The 25,766-nt window shown below is 42.9% G+C and overlaps 1 protein-coding gene across 10 annotated transcripts in view; it reads right to left on the bottom strand.

Annotated features, from left to right (window-relative positions):
- Positions 1–25,766, bottom strand: part of GLI3 (GLI family zinc finger 3) — a 209,048-nt gene that overhangs the window by 75,426 nt on the left and 107,856 nt on the right. For all 10 annotated transcript variants that reach the window (XM_062625360.1, XM_062625364.1, XM_062625362.1 and 7 more), the window contains one exon: positions 20,473–20,578. In XM_062625360.1, the coding sequence (XP_062481344.1) occupies positions 20,473–20,578 (106 nt within the window). The remainder of the gene's footprint in view (positions 1–20,472; positions 20,579–25,766) is intronic.

Genomic DNA, 25,766 nt, shown 5'->3' with positions numbered 1-25,766 from the left:
TGATCCCATCTCAGAGTTAGGAACCCAAACAGCACCTGAAAAGCACGCAGGCAGGCAGGCAGGAGCCCTGGCCTTATCCGGTGCAGACAGAACAGAAAACCATTTAAAAGCTTTTGCAAGATGGCTCAAAGTCTGCATCAGCCTCAGTGATTCACTCTCCCAGCTGGCCAACAGCCAAGAGCACTATTAAGAGCCAGGCTGTCAGCTTCTCCCTCCAGATCCAATGGGAGCCATTCAAGGACACTAGGACTCAATGGCTTCTCCTCAGCCCAGCCTCTTCCTCTCCCTGCTCCTCTGAGCTCCTCAGTTTTCCAAGGATGCTAGAGGAAAGATGCCAAGCTGGGTAACATCAATCAGCAGCAGGCCTACAAGCTGTATTCAGAGGCAGAAATAAGGAGTCATCAGATTCCACATAAAATTCTCAGCTCTGGACTCTAGTGTTACCAATCTCTCTCCAACATCTGATTTTAACATGCTGCTTACTTCTCCCCTCAACTCCAGTCTGTACTTTTCTCACTTCTCTGTTTCTGGACCCTTCTTTCCCTACAGTTCAGTTTTCCCTCCTGCCTCCATCTGCTCTCAGTCCCACTGTGTAAGCCTTCCTGATTTACTCCGATAAACATCACATATTCCTCCCTTCACTTCCCTCCACGATTAAACTTCACTATGAACATCTTCCAAAAGCACTGTTTAACTCCCTCTCGCAAGCTAAACCATGACTTTTAGAAAGGGTGCACCCAAACATACTTACTACTAGCTGTTGCTTTGCAACCTCTTTGTGTACCAACAAAGAATGACTTTTGTCCCATAAACAACAAACAGCAGAGCCCAGAAGCAGCCCTGCAGACTCTCATTCAGTGACAAGCAACTCGAATCTCCAGATGCAAGTAGCAACCTACCCCCATCATCTTTATTTCACATGTGCTTTGTCCCTAACCTTAACAACTGGTGTTCTGCCTTGGGTCTGAGGCTGCTTTGAGGGATGCAATGAGGCTTCAGCACAAGAAGAGGGACATTTTCAGTGATGCTGCTTGAGACTTTATGCCTTATGTGTAAACCATTAGAAGGCAGGGGTTTTCCTGTTCAATGACAAACTTGGAGCACTAAGGCTTCTTTCAGAGAGAGGGGCGAAGCGGATGCATGCTCTTTTCTGAATCAGGACCTTTGTGTATAGTCCCAAAGACCTGCAAACTTTGAGAGGATCATATGTATTTTAAATCAGCAGAGAGAATGTGGATAGGGGTGCTCACACCACGTATTTCAGGTTGTTTTTCATACCTAGGCATTAGCCAGTTTTACAATGACGAAGATCAGATGCTCTGAATTCAAGTGGAAATCCTATCCCTTTCTATGACTACAGGTAAAAGTCCCTAGGTAGGTATGCAGGCAGAGAGCTTGCTGACTACGTGGCCCTTCAGCCACCCTCTCTTCTCAGTGCCATACTGTCAGCCTTCAGGAGCACAATTTCCAGGCTCTGCCCAGGTCCCTGGTGTGGCAGATTGAGGTGTGAGAGGTACCAGAACAGCTCTGGACACTAGGTCAATGAAGGAACAGAGTACTCCCTACGCTGGGTCATTTTCCCCTTCTAACTTGCACCTTTTCTTCCACCTATGTTCCTGAACCGCTCCTATGGCACGAGGCAGACAGAAAACACAGCTGGGAATATACAACTTCCTTGAATTCTATACATTCAAGAAACTAAATTATTTGGTAAATTTGAGCCTCTAAAAAAATGAAGACTGAGAAATATCAATGGGTTCTTATTTTCCAAGCTAATGGACCTGGAACTGTTCAGAAATTTCATAAGAAGAAGGAACTCCAACTTCCCATACTCCTTTTTTCACCCCTTCCCAACTAAATCACACAGGTCTAACATTCAAACGACCACTCTAAAGTACCATGAAACCACTTTATATGGATCTACATTTGTAACTGAGTAAGAGAATATCAATGCAGTGCTCATTATTCCTGTTGTTGCATCTCTTGCAACTGTGAAAAGTACAGTGGGCCCTGAGGTGTACTGTAACCCTCCCCTTTGTTAGGCAGTGCTCTTCAATAGCAATGATGTAAAGCCACACAAGGGCAGCCACAAAGGTCTGTGACACAGGAAAACTTGGATGAGAATCTTGAGGTTGGTCTGGTGCTGAAGTAATCTGCCATGAATAGTTTCCAAATAGCTTTAAGATGTGCTTGGGCAAGAACCTCTTTAAAGCACAACCTACCTTAAAAAAACCATAGCGGTTTAATCATTCCCTGATTTTAAAGGAAACTGTAACTCCAGGACTGCAAATTTTAATGCCAAGTTTTGTCCTGATAAATTTTTAAATGGCTCTTTTATGAATCTGTTGAAAAATACATTTATATTGAAAACAGCAAGTGATCCTTAACTATAACATTGTAAATATGACACTGAGCTGAGGTTACAGATGGAACAATAATCTATCTCACAGAACAAAGCTTGTCAACGAAGTGGGATGAAATATTGTAACATAACCTAATTTATTATTGCCTTTTCATCCATCTTGTTATATTATGAAAGTGTCAAAGTTCAAACCTCGATATTTAATCATTTAACAGGACGTTATTCAATGCTGGAGGAAGCACTGATGGCATAACTCTCATACCAATGACATCCACAGTGTTTCCCTGATACCTGCTCAGTTCAACCCTGCCTAGAGAATGGGAAAATGTTGAACTCATTAAACTGCTTCCTATGATCCTCTTCTATTCTCCTTTTCTTGGTGCAATAACCTCCTGATGGTTGCCCCCAAAACATTTAACACTTTTACTTCTAGGAGATCCTGGAAGATGAACAAACAATACAGACTTCCTTGTTGTGTAGTAAGTCCTATTTTAAAGCACATGGCTCAATTCCTTTGGTAGCAACTCCCATGTTAAATGCGTATTGTTTGTTTACTGCCATAGTTGCTTGTACACACCAACCCTTCAGTCAGCAGTCAACAACTGGCTAGTAAAAGGTTTGTATATTAGGAAAGCTGAGCTCTAAGGCTTGATCCTGAAAATGCAAGTGAGAACAATTCTAATAGTTGTGATTAGCCCACGTGATCAAGTTACTTCTCACTGTTACAAGCATATACATTGTTGTAGGTGATCAATAAATCAGGCTCAGGCAGCTAACTATGCACGTAATTGAGATGAAAAAATTCGGAGTCAAATAATCATCCTGCTCCTCAAAACCTTTACTTGCTATTATAGGGCTCAACCCCATAGAAACCACAATCAATGGGAAACTGTCCACTGATTTTACTGAGAAAATCCTTAAGTGATCATGGACATGACCTTCGCAAGCCCATAGTGCTGACCCAATCCTGTTCTCCCTAAGAGCCACCAGTAAAGCACCCATTGACTTCAGTGCAAGGAGAGTGAGGCCAGTGCTGAGTATTTTCAGAATGCAAATCCACTTTCCCTTTTCTCTTTGCATTTGTAATTAAATTTGTAAACATTCAAACTCATATAGTATGGAAAATCAACAATATAATCTTTTAACACCGATTTTTTTCCCCCAGAAATGGCATCTTAAAATAGGCAGCCCATTCCCCTACAATCACTCACTGCCTCAAAGCTGCTGTACTGCATTCGTGGGCTTAGGAAACTAAGCAAATGATTTTGAAAATTTAAAGAGTTAGTTAACTGAATACATGGAAATGTCAGAGCACACTTCCTGTAAAAGAGCTCCAGTGTACAAAAAGGTAAGCACTGTTAAATGCATTTTCTTAGTGGTGCAAACAAAATAAAACGAGAACATCCTTTTCTAATATGACAAAGAACCCTGGCTTACAATACTCCTGTCCATATTCCAACACCTAGTCAGCATCTTGTTTACTTCCCCTCCAAAATTCACACTGGAACTGCAGTCAGTATGAGGAAGTCAATCACAGAACCAGATCTGGTAGCAACGTTCCATTCAGTAGACATATGTACAAATAAATCATGAACGGGTCAATGCCTATACAGTTTATGTGCAAGAGGAGCCAGATCAGGGTTTAAGGTACACAAGCCCTGGATTGGTTTCCAACACTTATCTGCTGTGCCACCTTGGACAAGTTTGCCAACTTCCTCATCTGCTGTTTCCTCATCTGTAAAACTGTGCTAACGCACTCAGAACATGTTCACTATCTGCAATGGAAAGGTCAGAACAAGAGATGCTGTATTATTAGTGTTTTCTCATCGAGGCATGGAAATGCCTTATGAAACATGTGCAGTTCTGCAATGTAAATTCCTAAAATATACAAATAACCTCACTTTGGGTTAGAACAAAATGCTCCTCCATTCAAGTTACAAGGTATCATTGCAGAAAAAAAGAAAGACGACACAAATGACTGCACAAGAGATGTTCATGGCACTGGAAATCATGCACGACAATTAGCCAATGATCCACAGCAAAAGACTGTTCTTCTGGTTCCCCTTTCCTTCTTCGGGAAGTGTTAACATCATGTAGTTACAGTTAAAAATTGGCTACATTAATCAAGGCACTAAATCTTCAGTCAGTGATTGTATTCCTATTTTTCAGCTGATGGACTGCCTGAACTCAGATCCAGCTTTTTCACATACACCCTGTGCTACCGATAATGCTTCAAAAATAACCCAACCATCAGCTTGTGGATTCCCTCAAGAAGAGTTTATGCTATAAAAAGCAACAAATACTCATTCCATTATTTAACATTCTGTTTACATAAGGTCACTTGTAACACCGGTGACTTTCAGCCCCCAGGAACACCTGCACTGACTACAGTGAGCTACTGCTGCTTCAGATGCCGTTGAGTCAAGGTATATTATTTTATTATACAAATCCTGACGCATGTTCCTTAAATACGTACAGATAAGACTTTTGACCGATTTACACTTCCTTCTTTATGCAAAATGCAAATAAAACCATGTACTGTCTCCCAGATTTTCTCCAATTCAAGCCCAGGTTCCTGTCCTCCTCACACAATGGTAACCTCCCCATGACAACCTGCCTCTCCTTTTCCTCTAAAAATAGGAATAATACAGCTAAGATCCCTGGTGACGTTCAAGGCCAGGCTGGATGTGGTTCTGAGCAACCTGCTCTAGCTGAAGACGTCCCTGTTCATGGCAAGGGGATGGACTAGATGACCTCTGAAGGTCCTTTCCAACCCAAACAATTCTATGATTCTGTGATTTGTTCCATCCTGCCACCAACTGCTGTCACAGCTTCCTGGTGCTCTTTTGAAACACTGTCCGCTTGGCCTTTGCACACAGAGCATCTCAGCTTGCCTCTCCTTCATCCAAATCCTTCCCAGGATCGCTGCAAAGAAACCGGTGACTATAGCAGGATTATGTAGATTTACTTGGAGAGGGACTTTTTACAAGGGCCTCTAGTGACAGGACAAGGGGGAATGGCTCTAACCTGACAGAGGGGAGATTTAGGTTAGAAACACGAAAGAAATCCTTCACTGTGAGGGTGCTGAGGCAGTGGCACAGGGTGCCCAGAGAAGCTGTGGCTGCCCCATCCCTGGCAGTGTTCAAAGCCAGGTTGGACAGGGCTTGGAGCAACCTGGTCTGGTGGAAAGTGTGCCAGCCTGTGGCAGGGGTTGGAACTGGATGAGATTTAAGGTTTCTTCCAATGCAAACCATTCCGTGATGATACTTGGCAATTTCTTTGTTTGTACAAACTAAAGATGCAAACATACAGAAACATAACTGACCATAACTACTCCCTCCAAACACCACTTGCTTTTTAGGCTTCTAGCAGAAGTCCTCCAGCGTTCTGCAGCAGCTCTGCAAGCTTTCAGTGCCCCCAACTGCTCAGCTTCTGCCCCCCTGGAACAGCACAGGCAGCAGCACATCTCTGCCTCTTACCACTTCAATAGCCAGTTTCAATAAGCCACAGCCAAGTTTCCAGCCTGTAAATGGGGCAAAAGCTCATGGTCTGACCCTCCTGAGAGACAAAAGGATAATCTTCAGGGCAAGGAAAACAGCTGGGGCTGTTAATCCCCGAGGCCAACTCACCAGAGTTCCTTTGCCAAAGCGGTCCGACCACGAGATCTTCCTGGCAGAGCTCCTTGTATTTGCACAACAGTAGAGCTCTGATCCTGCACAGAGCTGCTGGACATCACAGCAATGTAAACAGTAAATAAAAGTAATGCTCACAAGGTTCACTGTGATTCCCATGACTTCTGCTAGAGCCTTACCAAGGCATTGCCTCTCTTTGCTCAGCTATGCTGACTTCTATGAACTATAAGTAGGTAAGTCCCTATGTACAGCACAGCCCAGTCTGTGCCATTAAGACTTCTATGAACTATAAGTAGGTAAGTCCCTATGTACAGCACAGCCCAGTCTGTGCCAGTAAGTTTTTTCTCCATCTTCAGCTGATTCCAAGTGTATTGACTTGTGGTCATTAATATATTGAGGGTACTGTATCAATGCCATGTTTGGTGCAGCATTCATCATCACAAATATAAAACACAGGCACAGGACAAGCAAATGTTATTCAAATAAGCCATGGAAAAGTGTTGCTACATATTAGAGGGGGGACTACACCAGGGAGCATCACATACCATTTTATTTTCCAACTTCTATAGCTCGAAGTGCAGCAGGAAAATCTAAAAGGTCCACAGCATACTCATTATCTGTTGTTATTAATAACAGACTGGACAGCAAAATTACCAACTGCATTCCTACAGCAAACTTCTCTGCTCTGCAATTCTCTTTTGATGCTCTAGAGGTGGTCTCATTTGCTATTCAAATTTTAGCCTCCTCTCGGTTACAGGCAGGGCCTGCCATCTCTTGAAGTGTTTAACCACAGCAGCACCATCGTATGACTATGTGGGCACATATAAATCCTGATGGCATTCATGTACCTCTTTCTTCCTTCCCTTTCTCCTTCCTCTCCTCCTGCAAAAGAGTGGGTCAAAGGAGTGTCAAGCAGCTTTCTCACACTTAATGCTGTTAAAGGCAGCTAATTGAATAAACATTTGTTTAACATTTGCTCCTATTTCACTAATGCACTGTGAGAATGAGAAGAATTTTATCCCCCTTCTCCCCCATCCTCCCCCTTCCTCAGGAGTGCCACTAGCTGTTATCGCAGTGACTAATGTGCTGTATGTGGCCATTATAGTCTTCAACTCTGAAATTACACCCAGGATGAGCGATAGGCTCTGCCTGTATGCTGATTGGAGTTGGATGATGATTGATTAGAAGAAAGTCGGACTACGTAGCCATGCAAAAAGAACTGCACTAAGCCACAAGCTTAAACGCTAAAGAGCATTTCACCAGTGGCTTCAGAGCTATTAGATGTTTTCATACAAACATTTCTCACATCCAGGTTTCAGCATTTTATCTTTATTCTTTCAAATCCTGAAATTGCTTGGATAAGAGGGTTTTATATATATATATATTTATACACATTTCTAAGAGTAGCCTGAACTTTTAGGGGAAATTGAAGAGGCTTTGTGTCAAGTACAGCTAAATCCAGCCTTTCTATATCAAACCCCTGCTAGAAAATTACTGTGCAGATGATAAGGCTGAAAGATATAATAAAAAGTGACTCTACTCAATTTACACTGCAATATTGGTATGACTGAATATTTTTCATTCAGGTGACTGATAAAATCACTAAACTGTATTGCAGATAAATAAAGGAGGCTTCTGTCAAGAATAAACACCATTAATCATGAAGTCTCACCCTCTGAGTGGCTGTGCTATGCAACTGCACAAATGCACCATCACAAGTGGCATGTGACCCAGTGCCTCCTTTCTTCCCTCAGCTCCCTGGTGATGCTGTCTTCTTAGGAAACTTTCATGTTTTTCCACTGCCTTTACAACATTTGCAAGTCCTGTAATGCCTTTTCCATTCGAGTTTATGCACAACTGCAACCCCAATCTAAATTTCAGTGATGATACAGTCAGCTAAAAACTGATCCCGTGAGACACAGTGAACCAATGCAGACTGCGGCCGCAGCGCTGTAAATCCAGCATTCCAGTGAGAAGTCTGTATTGAAACAGGTGAGGATGAGATCTTTGTAATTCTAAAGCTGAAACAGGCAGGAAAATGTTCTCAGCTCTGCCAAGCCCTCTTCCTCTTTCTTTCTCCCCCAAACCACATTTTTTAGTGGTTTTATTACCTAGATTTGCGATTTCCAAATAGGTGCCGAGTTTCTTTTTGAACCTAAAAATGCAAAATTCTCAGCACTGCAAACCTACCCGAGGAGAATCGATGGGTCACCTTCCAAAAAGCAACTTACATGCTAAACCTGGACATGTGCTGAAAGAAACTGTTACCCACCAAAACCACAGTCATACAAAACAAAACCCAGACAACTTAGGTAACCTTTCTGTAACCTGTTTTAGTGCAAGTGATGATTCAATAGTGGCCATGCTATTAAGTTGGAATGAAGCAGTGCCCTACACACTAATGAGGTTAAAAAATGTAGTTAGGTCTTCATGTTAAAGGCACTTAGCAAGCTGTTGCTTGGCAAAGACCAACTGTGTGTTGGAGCAGAGGACTAATCACACAGGCAGGAATCAAATCGACTGGAAGAATTAGGAGACTTGCGGCCCCGAGGAATGTAATTCATGCAGAAAAGCAGTTGTCAGAGGCAGGCCAGGGAACTGTGTGGGAAGAAAGCAAAATAAACAGCTCAACAAAGAAAACAAAGACGCTCAAATAGTGGCTTTTCTAATGCTTGAGTACACTAAAACTTCAGTGGGAGCACATGACAAAAAGCCCATCAAAGAAGACCTCTATACAAGCAATTCACTGCTGAATGGTGCACCGGTTCAAAAACACTCCCAAAATGCCTGAAGGTCTTTAAAAAATAACCTTGAAGTCGTTATGCATGACAGAGAAAGCGCACATACATACAGGTATGACTGGGAGAAGAAGAAAAACATCCAAATGGGACAAAACCACGAGAGTTTAAGTAGTTTCTACAATTACTTGTGAGTTCGCTCTCTTGCCATTCACAGATCAGAAGGGGATGCAGCCAGCATGCAAAGGGCTCCTGCCTATGTGCAGCAATGCACTCAGTGGAAAAAAGGGCACTGCTAATTGGGATCTATTCCTGCAGCACCAGGACCAGATTACTGCATCCACCCAAGGGCATTACCCGACCAGAAAGAAAAGCTTGAGGCTGGTCTTGAATCTCAATAACGCTCATGTGTATTCAGGGGAAGTTTTTCTTGTGACGGGTATGACTTGTGACAGTAAAATCAAACTTTACTGATACATGAATTTCGCAGGTACTATCTTCTCTCAAAAACCAGCACTTCCAATTAATGGGGTTTTACTCCCATAATTTAATGGGTTTATATTTTTGGAGAAAGAACCTTTTGGTACTTTAAGTGCTAAAGTATCCCTTCTCATTTCATTCATTCGCTGATGGTCTTTCTAAGCTCTCCCTAGCTTTCACTGGAAAATGCCATGCTCACTATTATTTCAGCTGATTTCAGCTTCTCTTCTTTCCTTAACTCCTTCCTCCCACTAAGGCAGGAATTCCTCCTCCCGGCAGAGCAGCCTCAAATGAACATTCTCAACGCCTGTTCTGTGATGCCAAGAAACACTCTTCTTCTAAATCCAAACCCAAAGCAAGACAAACCCCTCAGCTTTCATTTCCAGTGCCTACTCTAAGTCACACCCACAATACTACAAAACCAAGATTTGGGGGAAGAGGGAAAACTTTTCTAAATTCATAGGATAAAATAAAGCTTAACTGTTAAAAACTAAAGCAAGTTGGCAGAAACAGAAGACAAAATCCAGTGACTGAATGTCTCTCCTATTGTACTTGCTAAAGTTGTTTGCGAAGGGACTAAAATTCTCACTTTAAAGGACTACAATTCTGACAGAAACACTGATGTGAAGGTTCAGCATCAATCATTTCTGTTGGGGTATGGCTGGATTTGCTTCACATCTCTGTACTAACATTATCAGAAAGCCCCGATACAAGAATTAGTGACTATTACTCAAGAGAGAGTAGCAGCTAGAATTTCTCACCTAACACTACTACTTGCAGCAGAAAAATATAAACTATATAGATGTACAGAAATTTCTGTATAAAATTGTGTGCATATGTATTTTTTGTATAAAACACACAACTATTTTCTGAAATGACACCCCACCTCCCCAAGACAAATCCATGATCTGGGGAAGAAAAGCCATTTTGCAGGTGAGCCACGGATCAGCACCAATATCCATAAGGGCAGTAGGATTCACAAGTACATGAAGCAGAAGTCATACCTAAGATAATGCTGCTAAGTTTGGTGAGGGGAAGGAAGCTATTCTGCTAACAGTTACTTCTTCTTGTTTCTTCTGCCAGCATTGAAGGTCCAGATGTGAGAGCTGGCTGGGGTGCAACCAAATCAGAGAGGGAAAATGCTCAGTTCTCATGTGGAGCTAAGCCAGGCCACCTTCTTTATTTGACCTTTCAGGCACTGAAAGCCACTGTGGTGCTACTTTATCTGCTCTACAAATTGTTTCTCACAAATGGCGAATATATAATGGCTGGAACACCACAGCCATCAGAAGAAACAAGAGATAAAGGCTTCACACTGTGATTCTTGCTCCATTTGTGCACAAAACTAGTTTAAAAAGTATTTATTGGGCAAAGCTGTAACTTCAAACAACCTTGAGAACTAGAAATGAGTGGGGACACCACTCTTAGTGTGACTGTAGGGGAAAACACGTGAAAACATGCACTAAGCATAAAGCGAATGAACGTTCCAGCTGCACACTTGTTTTTAGAGAAATAGTAAACTCTGTTTTTAAGTAACTCTTTGAGGTCAATGCACTATCTGTATGCTGCAAGCACTGTTAGTTCTCTCAACAGAGTAGGTCGCTATGCATGTAGATGAAAACCCCAAGAGGAATAAACTGTCCAACTCGGGACACAACTGCACCACCAGGACAACTTACATACACATTTAATCATGGAGTAACAGGTTGGAAGGGACCTCAAAGATCCTCTGGTCCAACCTTTCTAGGAAAAGCATGACCTAGAATAGACATCCCAGTGTCCTGTCCAGCCAAATCTTAAAAGCATCCAACTTTGGCTCCTCAGTGCCTCTGCAATTCAGTCTAATCACAAGAGTAGGAACACAGTCCCCAGAAAAGGTGCCAGCATGGAAGTCTGACATCTGAGGAATGCTTACAGCAAGCCAAGAGAGAGGCAGCTCTGAAAGCTTTCTTGGTACTGTCCTGATGATGTACGCTGACAGTGGTCCTCCAGGGTGAAGCAGAGAACACCTGATTGCCCCTGGTCGTGCAGCTCCTGCCCTCCCTGCCGAATCTGTCTACAATGTAGTTAAATGGGGCTATTTGTGTTGGTGGCCTCTATAAATTGGACTAGACTATCAATCTTTTCTTCCACAGGCCAGTGGAAAAGGCATGATAAATCTAAGCTGACTTTCAACAGCAGATACAGAAAGATGTGTATCTTTAAAGAGATAGCCGCTTAAATCTGATATGTTTAGAAATTCTCCCTCATGCCAAATACTCCCTAATTTTCTGCTGATCCTTAACACCCATGGTCACAGCACCTCATAAATAATGCTTTCAGGAGGATGATAGCTCTGTTCCATCAGAAGCTTTGTATTCCTGGCTCAGGGGCTTCAGGATGCTTTGCCTCTGTGTGTAACCTCTGTGGGGTCTCTAGAACATTACCCTATAAAGTTGACTATAAATGCAGTTCTAATCTACTGTAGGTTCAGACCTACACATTCAGTGCTGGAAGAAACAAAGCAATGTGTTCTTGCCTGGTCATTCACGACAACTTCACACGGCCCAGCTTCAATGAAAAGCTGCTTCTAAAGTAAGGTCCCAAGTCCTTCCTTGGTCACATAATTCATCCTAAGAGCAACAATCAAACAGTGCATCATTTTTCTTTACATCGTTTCCTCTCCTAATCGATAACATCAGTCACAAATGTTGGCCCAGCCTACCCTGAGGCACACAGATAAAACACCCGTTGAACACATTCCTTTGGGTGGAATTAGGGTCTTTTTTTTCCTAGCATCATGTAATAAAGAATACCCAAGGGACTGCTGGTTAGGACCAGTATCAACATCTCAGAAGCACAGCTGACACCAGCTCAAGACCCTGCTCTTTGTTACAATAAGCAAACAAATACAGACATATATATAATACAGCGGGTTGAGTTAGGGGTGACAAAAAGGGAAACAAGGCATTATTTCACTTCTGGGTTTTCTTCCTTTGGGGAAAAAGGTCTGAACTAAATTCAATCCATACTCTAAGATTACAGGACATGATGCTTCTCTTTGGGGGAGGAGAGTCTCTCACATGACTGTGTGAAAGTATGATGAAGATGCTCTGTGCTCCTACACTGCAGATGTAGTCATCACTCGTATTTCTTCCAGTTTATACCTACTCTCACTTTAGGGACCTCCAATTCACAACACAGAAATCTCACCAGTACACTTTTAAAAAAAAAGGAAAAAAACAAAAAGAAGGCCAAGACTGTAACATTTCAGTTCTCTTTGAAGCAAGATTTAACATGAGTGGAAGAATTGTACTGAAAAAAAAAGGAGTCTGTCACAGTCCAGTACCTCACAGGCCACTGCAACAAGTTTGACAGCGGCCTCTATAGAGTTGGCTTGCTTCTGGTTCACTGCACGTGAATACCACAGTCAATATCTGCTCACTCGACTAATACTGCTGACTACAGCACAAAGAACACAGGAATTTTGTCCAAGAAACCACAGGCTCAGAGGCTCTGAATGTGCACTATATTTAGAGCCTGCATTCTTTGCAGCTGATAACAGAATGAGATAATAGAAATTTCAAGCAGCAGAACTCTAGCACTGCAGCTATCCTACGTATTTTTGGGTAGATGTTATATTAACGTAATGAGCCATACATTCTCAATGATTTTGCCCATGAATACTTTTCCTATTTGTTCACGTCTTCCCCTCTAATTTTCCATCCTTCTCACACTGTGTAGCTCCTTCCATTAGTTTTAACTGTAAAGATCTAGAATTACTCAGTCCGTGACAAATGCAAGCAAAGACAGTCACCCTATTATGTAAAGCGGATGCATGTACACACAAATATGCACGCTTGGATGCACAACCGCGCACAGGCAGCGTCCTGAAAGCTTGAAGTCATGCCTAGTTATTCCTCAGCCTACAGAAATGTGTATGTGCAACATGGTGTCCCAAGGCATGACTTTGCTGGCCATTTATTATGCCTCTATCATCTCTTAATGCTGGTGTGAAAGCCCACCTTAAGGAACCGCTTCTGGCAGCTGAGAATTGGTCTAAGCCCCACTAACTGCCCAGATGGGGTACACCAGCTAAGTGGCAGTGCTGCTGAATGCTAACAGACACCCCACTGCTGATAAACCTAGAACTCTTTCTCTGCCACAACATAACCCATACAAACTTCCTCAAGAATCCCTTTCACTGGATTGGGCCCCACAAGACACACCTGTGCCCCTCTGCCTCCTAAGCAGGGCTCAAGAAACCAGCTCCCTTTAGACCAGCAGACAACCAACTGCTCCTGAGGACCACTGAGAGCTTTTTTCCTCCCTCCACATCACACCGGAAAGTTGCCCCATGAGTTGCTGCTCGTACCAAGAGACCATATCGTGAGAGGTGCTGAGCCAGCAGCTGGTGGAAGCATGCCTTTCTCATTAAGGCTGGGGGGCTGCTGCCTCTCAAGAGCTCTTCTCAACATAAAAAAAGAGAGGAAAAATTAGGGGAAGTTTCCACCCAAGGGTTTTTAACAAACCCAACCATTGCATTTCGCAAACTTTTCCTTCTGCATTAAAAATCTCAATGAATTTTTCCCCTTACTTCAATTTGCTGTAACTTCCTCAGCCATCCCGAAATCAAGCTGGCTGTCGGAGAAGAACAAAGAGCCTCTGTTAACGCAGTATTTATCTGCTGCTATTGTTTCCCCTTTATAAATCTGTAGTTCCTTGGCATTACAATTAGCTACTCCAGAGAAAATGATTATGTCACAAAGTATTATCCGCCACAGAAACAGATGAACGATGTGAACCAAATGTAATCTGGTGAGCTTAGAGGCAAGTCTGTTGACTTTCATATAAATGTGCTTGCTAAATAAAAACGGGCATGATTTTTAGCAGTGAATCCTTATTTGATCTAGAATTTATTTGCCAGCAGAAATGAGCTTTTAAATAAGATACTCTTTTCTCAGTATTGCTAGTAAGGAGAGAACAAATCTGTGAGAAATATAGAGGAACCGAATTGAGCATGCAGAAATTTCAGACTTCAGCTTACCCAAACAAATCAGTGTAACTAAACTCATGTAAAACAGTTGCACTGAAACATGGCTATTTTAATTAACATTTTTACCTGCTTTTTTTTCCCTTTTACATACCTCAAAAAATGGAAGAGATTCACTTAATTTCCCCCCTCCCCTGCAGTTCAATATATGCCACCAATAATTTGCTTTCTAAAGTTTTCCCAGTTTCAGACAGGTTTAAAAGCAGTCTGTTTCTGAAGCTACTCTGCAAGCTGCTTGCAAAGGAGAATTTATGATCTGCAAGTCGCAAGGTAAATATTACTAAGCAAGTACCAACAGCTAAACAAAACACTGATTCACTATTTTAAATGATGCGATGCTATATAGCGAGTGAGAGATCACAGTTCTGGTCTAGACTCAGGCTTCCTATTCCCTGCTCTGTAAAAGGCCTGGCACTGAATGAAAACCATCTGCTGAAGTTTATGTGCAGGCATCTGGCCCTGCTATTTTACTTCTGTGAATTACCGTTGCCGCGCTGCTCTGTCACTAAGAAAGGAAGGATACATGTTGCTTGCAGAGCCTACAACACGCATATCCATGGCATATAACAAACTCTGAATAACCTTAACAAGTCACCAGATCGTGCTGCTCCCTCCTCAGACTCGCTATAAAAATCCTCCAAGCTATTAGCAGCTGCTTATTCTGGATGCTGCACTTCACTTCCAAGGACAGGTTTCTTGGGGTGCTTCCCACTTAATACAAGATTTCTCCCTGCTTACCTAAAAGGCTTTCACGGATGGTTCTGGAAAGCTGCAGCTAGTCATCTTTTCATGTCCCAGTCTTCTTCAATGGCTCCTGGCTAAACCATTAAACCCGTTCCAACTCTTAAAGTAATTAAAGCCAATTCAAGGAGTGATGTTTTTCACACCGGGTGGGGCTCTCCTTCCCACTGCGGAAGGATCAATGAATGCTCTGACAAGCCGATGGACTCCTTGCCAAGTCTCCAACTCAGAGGTACACTGAGGTAAAGCAGCAGGTAAAAGATTTAGAAGGTTTAAAAAATTCTGAGAAGAAATGAGAGCTTAGGAACAAAAGTACTCTAAGTATCAGTGACGGGGCAGGGAAAACCTAAATGTCCTATTGAACACAAGGCAAGCAGTTTCTCTCACCATCAAGGATATTTTGCAGAGCCAAAGCTTTAATCTTCTGGCATTTGGACATGCCCCATTGTACTACACGGTCCAAAATCAGAGGCTGATGAAAGCTGAGAGTCTGGACCTGACTTTCCCTTCCTTTTCACCCTTGTGTAACTGATGTCTCCATAAATCAGGTATGAAATAACATATCTAAGAATCAGACTCTCTTTTTATCAAGTTGAAGCCAACTGCAAGAAAAACAAATGCTTTGCTTTAGTACCAGTGCATTCACACAGTCCAAAATATCTGTTCAAGGTTTCCATGTTAGGCACATGCACAATTATCTGCACATGCATCATTTCAGGATGTAAGACTGCCAAACTCGGATGCTTCTAGCCTCAATCAGCAGTTAGAAAAATGAAGCTTGGAGTAGCTTCCTAGGATCAACAATAAAAGACAGCAGCTTTACCTTGCACTCCCTCTGGCCGTAAGCATATGGGCAGCATCAGTGCACCTTCTCTTAGATCTACCTGCTCACGCTCCATTACTCCCAGTCCAGAGGTAACGTAAAATGGGATGGCAACAGAAAGAGAAATGGAGACTAAAAGGATGAATGTTTCGGAACATTCATGGTGTAGCTTCTCATTCTACTAGCTGACATGTGTTAACTGCTTGGAGACATACACAGGCCACCACACTGGAGCCATTCCTGACACTGCCACCAGCCACCTCTGCAGGAGCATGCATCCTTCACAGACTCATTACTGGTGACTGGAAATACCAGGTTATATAGCCTCCAAAGGCTGACCGACCCCGAAGTAGATTGGGAGCAACCTATTAACACAACTCAGTAAAGGTGTGGAAGGAATGAAGGAATGTCCACAAATGGTAGCTTCCTAAGTAGTCACAGTTAAATGCACCAACTGGGGAAGGCAGCCCACTCTACTGGATGACCAGCAAATGTCAAGGATCAAAACAGTTTAGCTTCAGTTTCTCCTTTAGGAGCTTACTTTAGAAATCAATTTTGAAAATTAAGGAAGAGCTAGACAAAAACAACAACAAAGAAGAACAAAGCAAAAAGTGGGATTAGTAAAGCCATGCTTTTGGAATGTTTTAATTGTATGATGTTTAACAAGTAATTTAACTTGCTAGTTCAATCAAAAGTAGCAATAATTAATCCTAGTTTACTGGGGTTTTTCTTTAAGCTTCATGCCTTAAATGTCTTAAATTCATGCCTTGAATTTGGAAAAGAAAATAATAAAGCAGGAATACACAAGCTACAGCTCCAATTACACTGTTCATATGTTGCCACCAAAGAACAACTTCAGTCTCATACATCTTCCCTGAAGTATATATTATTCAAGGATAACTATACAGTCCTAACAAACAGGTTTTGGTAACACAAAGTGACACATTTCAGTACATATTCATAAGGGTTGGGGGTTATTATTGGGCTGTAATTGCAGTTGTTCTAACACCTAATAAGCCATGGCTGGCAAAACAAAGGCAGGTTAATTTGTGATTTCCTCTACTCATTCAGAGGCAAATTAAGTGTCAAACAGCTAATACAGAACATATTTCATTTTATGAGATTTTAATTTAATTCTGCACCATATCGTTGATGCCTTAATGTAGGGTGGTTTATCTAAGAGGAAGAGCAATTTATAAACCTCTTTCAATTGAAATCTTTAATGATAGGATACGATAGCATAATTACAGCAATGCCTGCTAGTCCTACTATATACATAAGGATCTGTCAGCAATTCCATCATAAACATAAACCCTTTTTTTAGGGGTTTATAGCTCAAATTACGAAACTTAGCTCCAGGCTGAAATTTGGGATACAACAGTTCTACCCATCAGCACTTAAACTACAGGAAATATATATGGAAATACATATACTTCTTTTGAGCTGCAAGTATGTAAGAGCCCTGTAACACCTGAAAAATTCCTCCTTTCCCTTTTCTTTTTCACTTGGCCATTGTTCAAGGTTATGTGCACACATTGTAGGTATCACGCGGACAAGGCCCGTTCCATGCTTTTTCTGCACTTGTATTATACCTAAACTAATTCCACGAAGGCTTGACAGGTTCTGGAACACATTTCTAAGAGCTTGGATAACTGGAATGATGTCATTTTCTTCCCCCTTTTTTTTTAAATTTATATTCCACACACACACACACACATTTGAGAGCATTACGAAGCTGAGGAGAAAACCACCGTACAATGAAATCATTGATAAAGCTGTGGGTAAACATTTGTATGCCGAGTGGTGTTCTTGCTATTTTATCTCACAATTCTCAACTAGTTTCCCATACCCAGTTCTTATTCCTTCTTGGATGTTTGTTAGGACAGCAGTTCAAGTAATGGCTCCAAATGATCCCAAATCTAATGCTCCTAAGTCATCCCCATACCATGCTCTGTAAAACATGAAAAACTGCTGGGTGTTTACCTCATACATACACTGAAACATAACCCTGGGAAGTGCACAAACGTAACAAAACCAACATCTCCGAAGAAGCTGTTGGAGTCAGTGATCGGCTCCTCATTCCAATGGCGATGCAAACCAAATGAGCAGAAGAATCGACAGAAGTTAATGGAAAATTCAATGGCTGGTATCAAGGAAATTTTGACTTTAAAGCTTGGGCTGATATCAGAGCGTATTTTAAAGCAGCTGCCTGCAGTCATATCCCATCACACCAAGATCTCCTCACCTCTAACAAGCCTCTGCAGGGCCCAGCTGAATCACGGCTGCCCCAGGGGGTATGGCGGGGAGCGTGGTGTACAGTGCGCAGCACGTTTCCATAGAAGGGGCATTGATTTTGGCATCAGAGGGGAGTACCACTGAACACCAAGTGAGGCATTTTCAGCACCTTTTGCGCCTCTCAGAAATTCTGGCACTTTTAGCAGCGTAGGCTGCTAGTCCCAATTTCCCATAAGACGACAGAACAGTTTGGGTTGGAAGGGACCTTCAAAGGTCATCTCGTCCAACCCTCCTGCAATGCCACCTTCAACTAGATCAGGTTGCTCAGAACCACATCCAGCCTGGTCTTGAACATTTCCACCATCTCTCTGGGCAACCTGTGCCAGTGTTTTACCACCCCCACTATAAAGAACGTTTTCCTCACATCCAGCCTGAACATCCCCTCTTTTAGTTTAAACCCATCACCCCTTGTCCTAGCACAACAAGCCCTGCTAGAATGTCTTTCCCCATTCTTACAGGCCCCTTTTAAGAACACAATGGCCACAATAAGGTCTCACCAGAGCCTTCTCCAGGCTGAACACGCCTAACTCTCTCAGCCTTTCTTCATAGGAGAAGGGATCCAGCACCCTGAGCAATTTTGTGGCCCTCCTCTGGACCCTCTGCAAAAGGTCCATGCCTTTCCTGTGCTGAGGACTCCAGAGCTGGACACAGGACTGAAGGTGGGGTCTCACCAGAGCAGAGCAGAGGGGTAGAATACCCTCCCCTGACCTGCTGGTCACGCTCCTTTGGATGCATCCCAAGATAGGATTCCCTACTGTCACCCACCCAAAAGCCTTGCCTGCGGGCACAGGGTGCCATGGCATAGGCTGGGGTCACGGGGCTCAGGCTCCAGAGAGGGCTCAAGCACAGCCAAGTCGGGTCCCACATGGCACAGGATCCAGAAGCCTCCATGAGGACTCACAGGCAGTACCCAGGTTTTGGGTGACAGTCCTTCTCTGATGTAGGTTAAAACACCTCCTGGGGCATCCTACCCCATCTGCCTCACACCAAAGACAAAAACAAATTCCTCACTAACTTCAGAAGGAGCAAGATCACCCCCTTCAAGCTCCCCAAAACATCCAGCAGAACATTCACTGCACCATAAAATCTAGGATGGCCATATGCTGACTGTCTGAGCCTGCCACCTTCAGCTTACAACTGCTTTTAGCAGCAAATTTAAGCATGGATTTGAATATGTTTTACGATGTGGTTGACTGCGATGTAAATAGCGATGCATCAGAAGAACTCTTGAGGAATAAATCACAAGTTTCTGTACTCTCTATAAATACCCACTTTTCCTCTAATGCCTGAGAAGACTGCAACACAGATTGATTACTTACCTCAAGGCAAATCTGCTCTGAAATTACAATGCAGTAATAGAAGACTGACCCAAAAAAACTGTGAGTAAAATATTGTGTGTGTACTTGGGCATGTAGTTAGGATTGTTAATATCAATTAATTCTGCTCACAGAGGAGGACTTGTTTTAAAACAACTTCATTTTTCTTCTGCATATATGTAATTACACAGCTGTAACTAATAGCCATAGCACAGCAATCTGCCATCTAAACAACTAGCATTATTCTTCAAAGTATTACTCGTGCTTTTCTTCTTGTATTTTCTCAGTATGAGGGGTGATTAGCAGATATGATTAAATGTATGTATCAAGCCTTTTAGCAAAGTACCAAACCCCGCTTTTCGGCTCCATTTTTAACCGCATGTAGCAGTTTCCCGGACATAACTGTTTTATTCTGCAATGCTGATATCTGTCTCCCCACAAAGAATAAGATAATATTTATTTCTACAGGATTTCACCACTACCACACTTTTCTAATGCACGTTATCACTGGTATTCATTTCTTTTATCTTTGTGTAAACCATGTGCTCTATCACATTTGCCATTTTGTTTGGGTGACAATCCCATCAATCAACCGATTGCCTGTGTGTGCACACAACAGGGACTAGGAAAATTTACCAAAAATTTCATTATGCTTCATAGCAGTCACTGGGAAAACAAAATCGTTGGCATGAGAGGGAATTTTAGCTGTGAAGAATCCCAAGCCTAATACAGACAAAATACACGTTTTGTCTGGCTGTACCTCACAGGGTTCAGCACTTTCTGATTTAGTATTTATAGAACAACAGCACACAGAATAAATGTCACCAAAACACAAAGGTAACACTTGCCAGACACCTATTATATCAGGAATTCCTCAGGAATCCAGCCTGGATTTTGCTTCATGAACAGATAACTTCAATGCTTTCCAGAAGTAAATCTTGCCCTCCAGCAAGGCTGGCAAAGCACTCCAGGGGAATTGCTCTGAGCACTGCAAAGGTTCATATACTTGCCCGTTCTTCTAGGGTGAAGCAAAGGGAACCATTGAATACTCACACATGCAGAGGAGGAATGGGAGATGGTTCGTAATGGTAGCGCCCCTCATGATGTCTCGCATCAATAGGTACAGGAGGGTGGAATGCTGGGAAGAGGTGAGGCGGATCTGAAAAACAAGCAAGGTTCCCAGGTCTGAGCATCTTCAACAACTCTTTAAAAACAGCATTCATAAGGACTAAACAGGCATTGAAATACACGTGTCAGCAGTGCCACGGCTGCCGGGTCGCGTTCTCCTTCCCTGCTGCAGTCAGTCAGGTCTGTTCAAGGGGACAGTCTGGCCCACAGTGTTTGCATGAATACGCACTTACTAATTTCAATATTCTCTCTTTACAGCTTAAATGGAAAGGGACATAAAGAAGTCTTCAATAAATAATTATGCGCCCATATGTGAAGTGTCAGATCAAAAGGACCATAAAGCCTTTCAAAAGCATTCCTGATTTATTTATTTTTTATTAAAACAAGAAAAAAAGAAATCGTCCCAGGACGAAAAGCCTAAGCAGAGAATACAATACAACAAAAACCCTTTATGTCCTCAGAGGTGTACACGCAGTCCTGCAACAGAAAAAACTGAAGCGGCATAATGAGGTATTACTATTTGGAGTAAATCAGACAAGGGAGTTAAAAGGAAAGGCAGTTGGGAAAGGCCTTACTGGAGATGCTTAACTGTGTCACACTGATGGCCGCATCCAGAGGAACGTGCCTGAGGACAGGGGGACTCATTTCACACACCATTCTTAATGGGAAAGGTGCTTTCTTTATCCCCATCCTGCAGCAAGCTCCCCTGCCCCATCTCCTCCAAGGCTTCCACAGGACAGTGGGTTTGCAGCTGCCAGGGCTCCTCTTCCCTGCTGTTCTGGGAAAGCCTCAGTAATGAGGCTGACAAAAGGGGGAATGTGTACCTGCTGCCCCACAGGCTCTGCCCCACCACTTGTGCAGTGGGATTGCCTCCCGGCTTTGGAGGACACAAGGCACATGGACCAGAGCTCTACCTATCAGCACACTGGTGCTACTTGTGTGCCCAAAAGAGGTTAGTGTCTGTTTAGCTGCTCAAAACAGAAGTGATGCTGAGCATCTCCAGTGGCACAAACCAAACTGATCCTGCCCAATTATTACCCGATTGCCACTTTGGATGAAGTCATGTGTTTATCCCACACCAAATATTTAGGCATACAGATATTAGGTCATGTCACGGATATATTAAAATGCTTCTAGAAAGAAAGCTTTAGTTATGCCCTACCAGTAAAACCAAGCCTATTTTGGGTTTTGCCTGCTGAATCCTGATGTTATCTTCTCCTTGTATTTCCTGCCTTTTCTACTCAGCAAAAATGCTATCCTCCTTTTAGATTACCTGTGAAAGCAGTTCCCTCATGCCAGCTAGAGATGGTTAAACACAAAAGCATTTTTCCTCTTGGTGTTCGTCAAAAGTTGAGTTGGTTGTTTTGAAGTGGGAGAAAGAACAAGAGGAACAAACCTCATGGTCCTGAGGGAGTAAATGGAGGAGATGAAGGGGAAATTGTGTAAATTTTGAGGAAAAATTCCCACTATTTCAGGAAAACCTGGGAACATTTGACACAGCCTGTTCAGCGGTATGGCTGGATTTTGTGAAACATCACCAGCATGTGATCAGCCACAGCACATTTCTGCCATTTACTGACTCAGGGCTTAAGGCTCCGTCAATGAAAAAGAACTGTGGCTTACTGCTAACTTAACAATAGCTTTAATTCTGGTTCTGCTGCACCAACTGGACCTTGGCATGTAATCTACAGCAAGCTTCTCTAAAAGAAAAGGTGGGTCACAGATGACCAGGTACCCCTGTGAACACACCATCATCACCAGAGCAGAAGATGCTTGCTTCTACCTTCTGAGATACATTCCTCAAAAGCCACCAAGGTGCAGAAGAGGGAAAAGGGGCATGAGAAGTGTGTTTTAGCACACCCCTCCCACCTGCCCTGTTCCATGTTTCACTGGTATAATGAGACCACATATTCTGTCACCTCTGAGCATGTCAGACAGTACAGGCTCCAGCCGGTCAAGGCAAGCAATCCCACTGGGGATGCCAAACCTCCTCAAAGGCCCACCCTCACCCCCAGCCTGAGCACCTATCCATTAAAAACAGTCCCAATATATATGCAGCAAAACACCATTTAGCCCTCCTGAATGTGATTATCTACCTTTCCCTACCTGGGAAATAGAAAATGAGTATTAAAAGGCCCAAAAGGGTATTCCTCTTTGCAGGGCCTATGCAACACAGAGCACCAAAAAGCTGTATTTAACACATGGGATATAAATCTTGAAGAACACCTTTTGGAGTCCTCCCACATTAGGCTCCTTTGTGTATCTTGGTTGCATCTTGTTTTCGGTTTCCATCTGGGAAACAGCCATACTCCATCACAGCACAGGGAGCTGTCTCTGTCAGCCCTGCACCGACCAGAGCCAAGCTGCATATCAAAACCCAACATAATTATCCATCTCACAGTTTATTATTTACACATGAGCAATACAGCTGGTGAACATCATAACTCAAGTGTATGTGTAATAAGTTACCACACTGTAGCCATCTCCAGTTGCAACCCTTAAGAAAAACCACATGATGACTTTTCCAAAGTCAGGCTAAAACTGCTGAAGCAGAATAAAGTGCCACTAAACCTGGCTACCTCCTATTTATCATATAATTTCCTGACTGATGGTTCCACAAACCAGCTGCTAAGTGCTGTGTACTCCACTGTCAGCAGACTAACATGCCAAATGGGAGACAGGGAGAATAATGTGCACAACTAGCGGGAGTCAATTTTACAGAGGGAATTCAAATTCTGCTGTGTTTGGGTCAGCCCTCAACACAGAGGCAGTAAATTCTACGTGCTTGGGGGTCCAAAACCACTCCACTCAGAAAAACATTGAGTATTTATATGGAAAGACTCTTAGATCAACCAGAGATGTGCCAAAGCAGCCATCAGCCAGGGCTTCACTTGAAACTCCATAAAAATGTAATCACTTGACATGTATTTATATGGAAATACATAGTAAAAAGTTTGCAAAGCAGTAATTCAGGCTGTAGCTAGTTTCACATTGCTTGTTCATATCCCACCCAGTAACTATTTCATTAAAGGCACCATCAGGATATTACAGTTACATTCTGCCACTATTATTTATGCTGTAGCAGAGTAAAGAATGAGAGAGAGTGCTCACAGGACAGAACTGAATCTGGACCTACCTGACTCCCGGCTGTGAGAGATGCTCTGTCTATCTAGAAAACCAGGGGGCAAATTAGTGTCAAAGACAGGATACTATAATGACATCTTAGGGTTTCTCATTCAAAGTGGAAAGACAAAACTCTCATCCTTAGCAAAGAGGAACTCCATTCACCAAAATGGATCAACAAACTAGCTTCCTATTCTGCTAGGAAAGCTATTTACCACCATTTGTAACTTCTTAAAACTTCTGGCTTAGTTGCAAATCACCACAGCGTATGCCAGGCAGTTTTCTTACAGACATTCAAAGGAAACCATTACTTTCTGGACCAATCCTTCAATTACATCCTTGCAGAGACTCCCTGACCTAAGTACAGGAGTCAAGGCAGACAGATGCTGTTTATGTATTTGGAGCCCTCAGTTCCAATTCAGCAGTAGTATCTGGTTCTTTGCTTGAACGTCACTACTTTCAAGAACTTGTAAGGATAAGCCAAGGCACTGGAACTTAAAACACATTCTGTGTGCACTGCTGAGCTCAGTAGATTGTGCTGCCTTCTCCATTCTCTGCTGCCTACTACTGTAAGCTTCTTTTGGATGCTCTCCTGCATAGCTAACAGGGTCCCCTCAAAACAAAATGGGAGATGCAACTGCCTGAAATGCTACAAACTCATCAGTTTTAGCACTGTCAGATTTTCTGGGAAATATGTCAATTTATGCTGACTTTTTGTTGTGCTAAATGTGCCTTTTTATTTCTTCTTCACGAATCTTTCTTGCCTTCTTAAAGAAAGTGAATAGGATCATCTGTCTCAAATTACAATCATTCCCATACAGGAAGAAAGAAGAGATCTACCCTTGTTCCCTGAAAGTCAGCAGCCTAGGGCTCTACTGCAGCATCAAGGGAAAGAAACAGAGAAGTGACGGGTATGGTCCTTGCTGCTGAACAGCAAACCTGAAGTCTGATGAGATGCAGCAGGCAGAAGCAATTCACTGCATGACTTGGTGGAAAGGTAGATGCCAGCTGGCTCAGTGGTGCTGTGCAACACGTGGAGACAACAACAAAAGAGGCTGGGCTGCTCCAAAGCTCACTGAAGTTAAGGATAACTTTTCTGTAGTCTCTCAAATAAGCCTTACTCAGTTAGGGTAAGTCAAATCACTTAGGGGACCCCTACATTTAGAAAGTTCACCTGTGGAGATAAGGCTAGGAAAACACTCTGCCCTGAGCTAACCCACTTGCTCCAGCTCCCTGTGATCCCTGCCAAACCCCTGAGGGAGATGGCTGCTGAAACGACAGGCTGCATTTCTCAGCCGTCAAGAAAACATCTGCTACCACTGAAAATGCCTGCATTGACTTGAATGCACCTGGTGTGGCCCCGATGCCTGCACCTCTGTCCTGAGAGCAGGGCAGGCAAACACAGGGCTCAAGCCCAACACGGGAAGCCCTCGTCAGGTTTGTCCTCAGGACGATCATCTTACCAAACTAAATGCCAGAACTGAGCCAAGAGCAAAACTCTATCTCAGCTGCTACCTCATTTGAGGTGAAATCTCCTTCGCGCCTAAATTCATTGTAGTCTTGATGCTGAACTCGGTGGTACCAAGCTTTCACACCAGATGTAACAATATCAGGCACAACACAGCCTCCTGCTAATGTCTTTTCAATACACAGAACAGTTTTGGAAGAGTTTGCCAGCAAACTTCTACACTTCCTTCGGTTCGTAAGCTGATCACCAGATGGGAATTTTCTAATACTCAGGTCTGCAGAGTCCCTAAGGGCACCACTGTTTCTTCACATACATTTGCTTCAACCAATCTGAACTTAATGGTATTGCAAGGTTTTATGGCAAGAACTAGGCTCCTTTTTGCCAAGCAAAGATCTTATTTTGGATTTCTCTTTAATTGCAGCATACATTATGGCTCACTAACAGCACATGTTGTGTTTGGGGGGGGGGGGGGTTAGCTCTCTTTCAAAAACGGGTGAGTTATGTTCTCTACGTACGCTCATACAGAGGCTTTAATCAGGAAGAAAAATGACTGAGCCCCAGCCACACATGAATGCATGCACTTAACTTTGTGTGCTTTGAAGAGTCTCCCTATGGTGGCTGGGGTTTT

This window comes from Pezoporus occidentalis, unplaced genomic scaffold (assembly GCF_034315485.1).
Source record: "Pezoporus occidentalis ecotype Australia unplaced genomic scaffold, CSIRO_AGI_Poc_V1 ctg28, whole genome shotgun sequence".
Lineage (NCBI taxonomy): Eukaryota > Metazoa > Chordata > Aves > Psittaciformes > Psittacidae > Pezoporus > Pezoporus occidentalis.
Note: the sequence above shows the minus strand (reverse complement) of the source record. Positions and strands in the feature narration are given on the sequence as shown.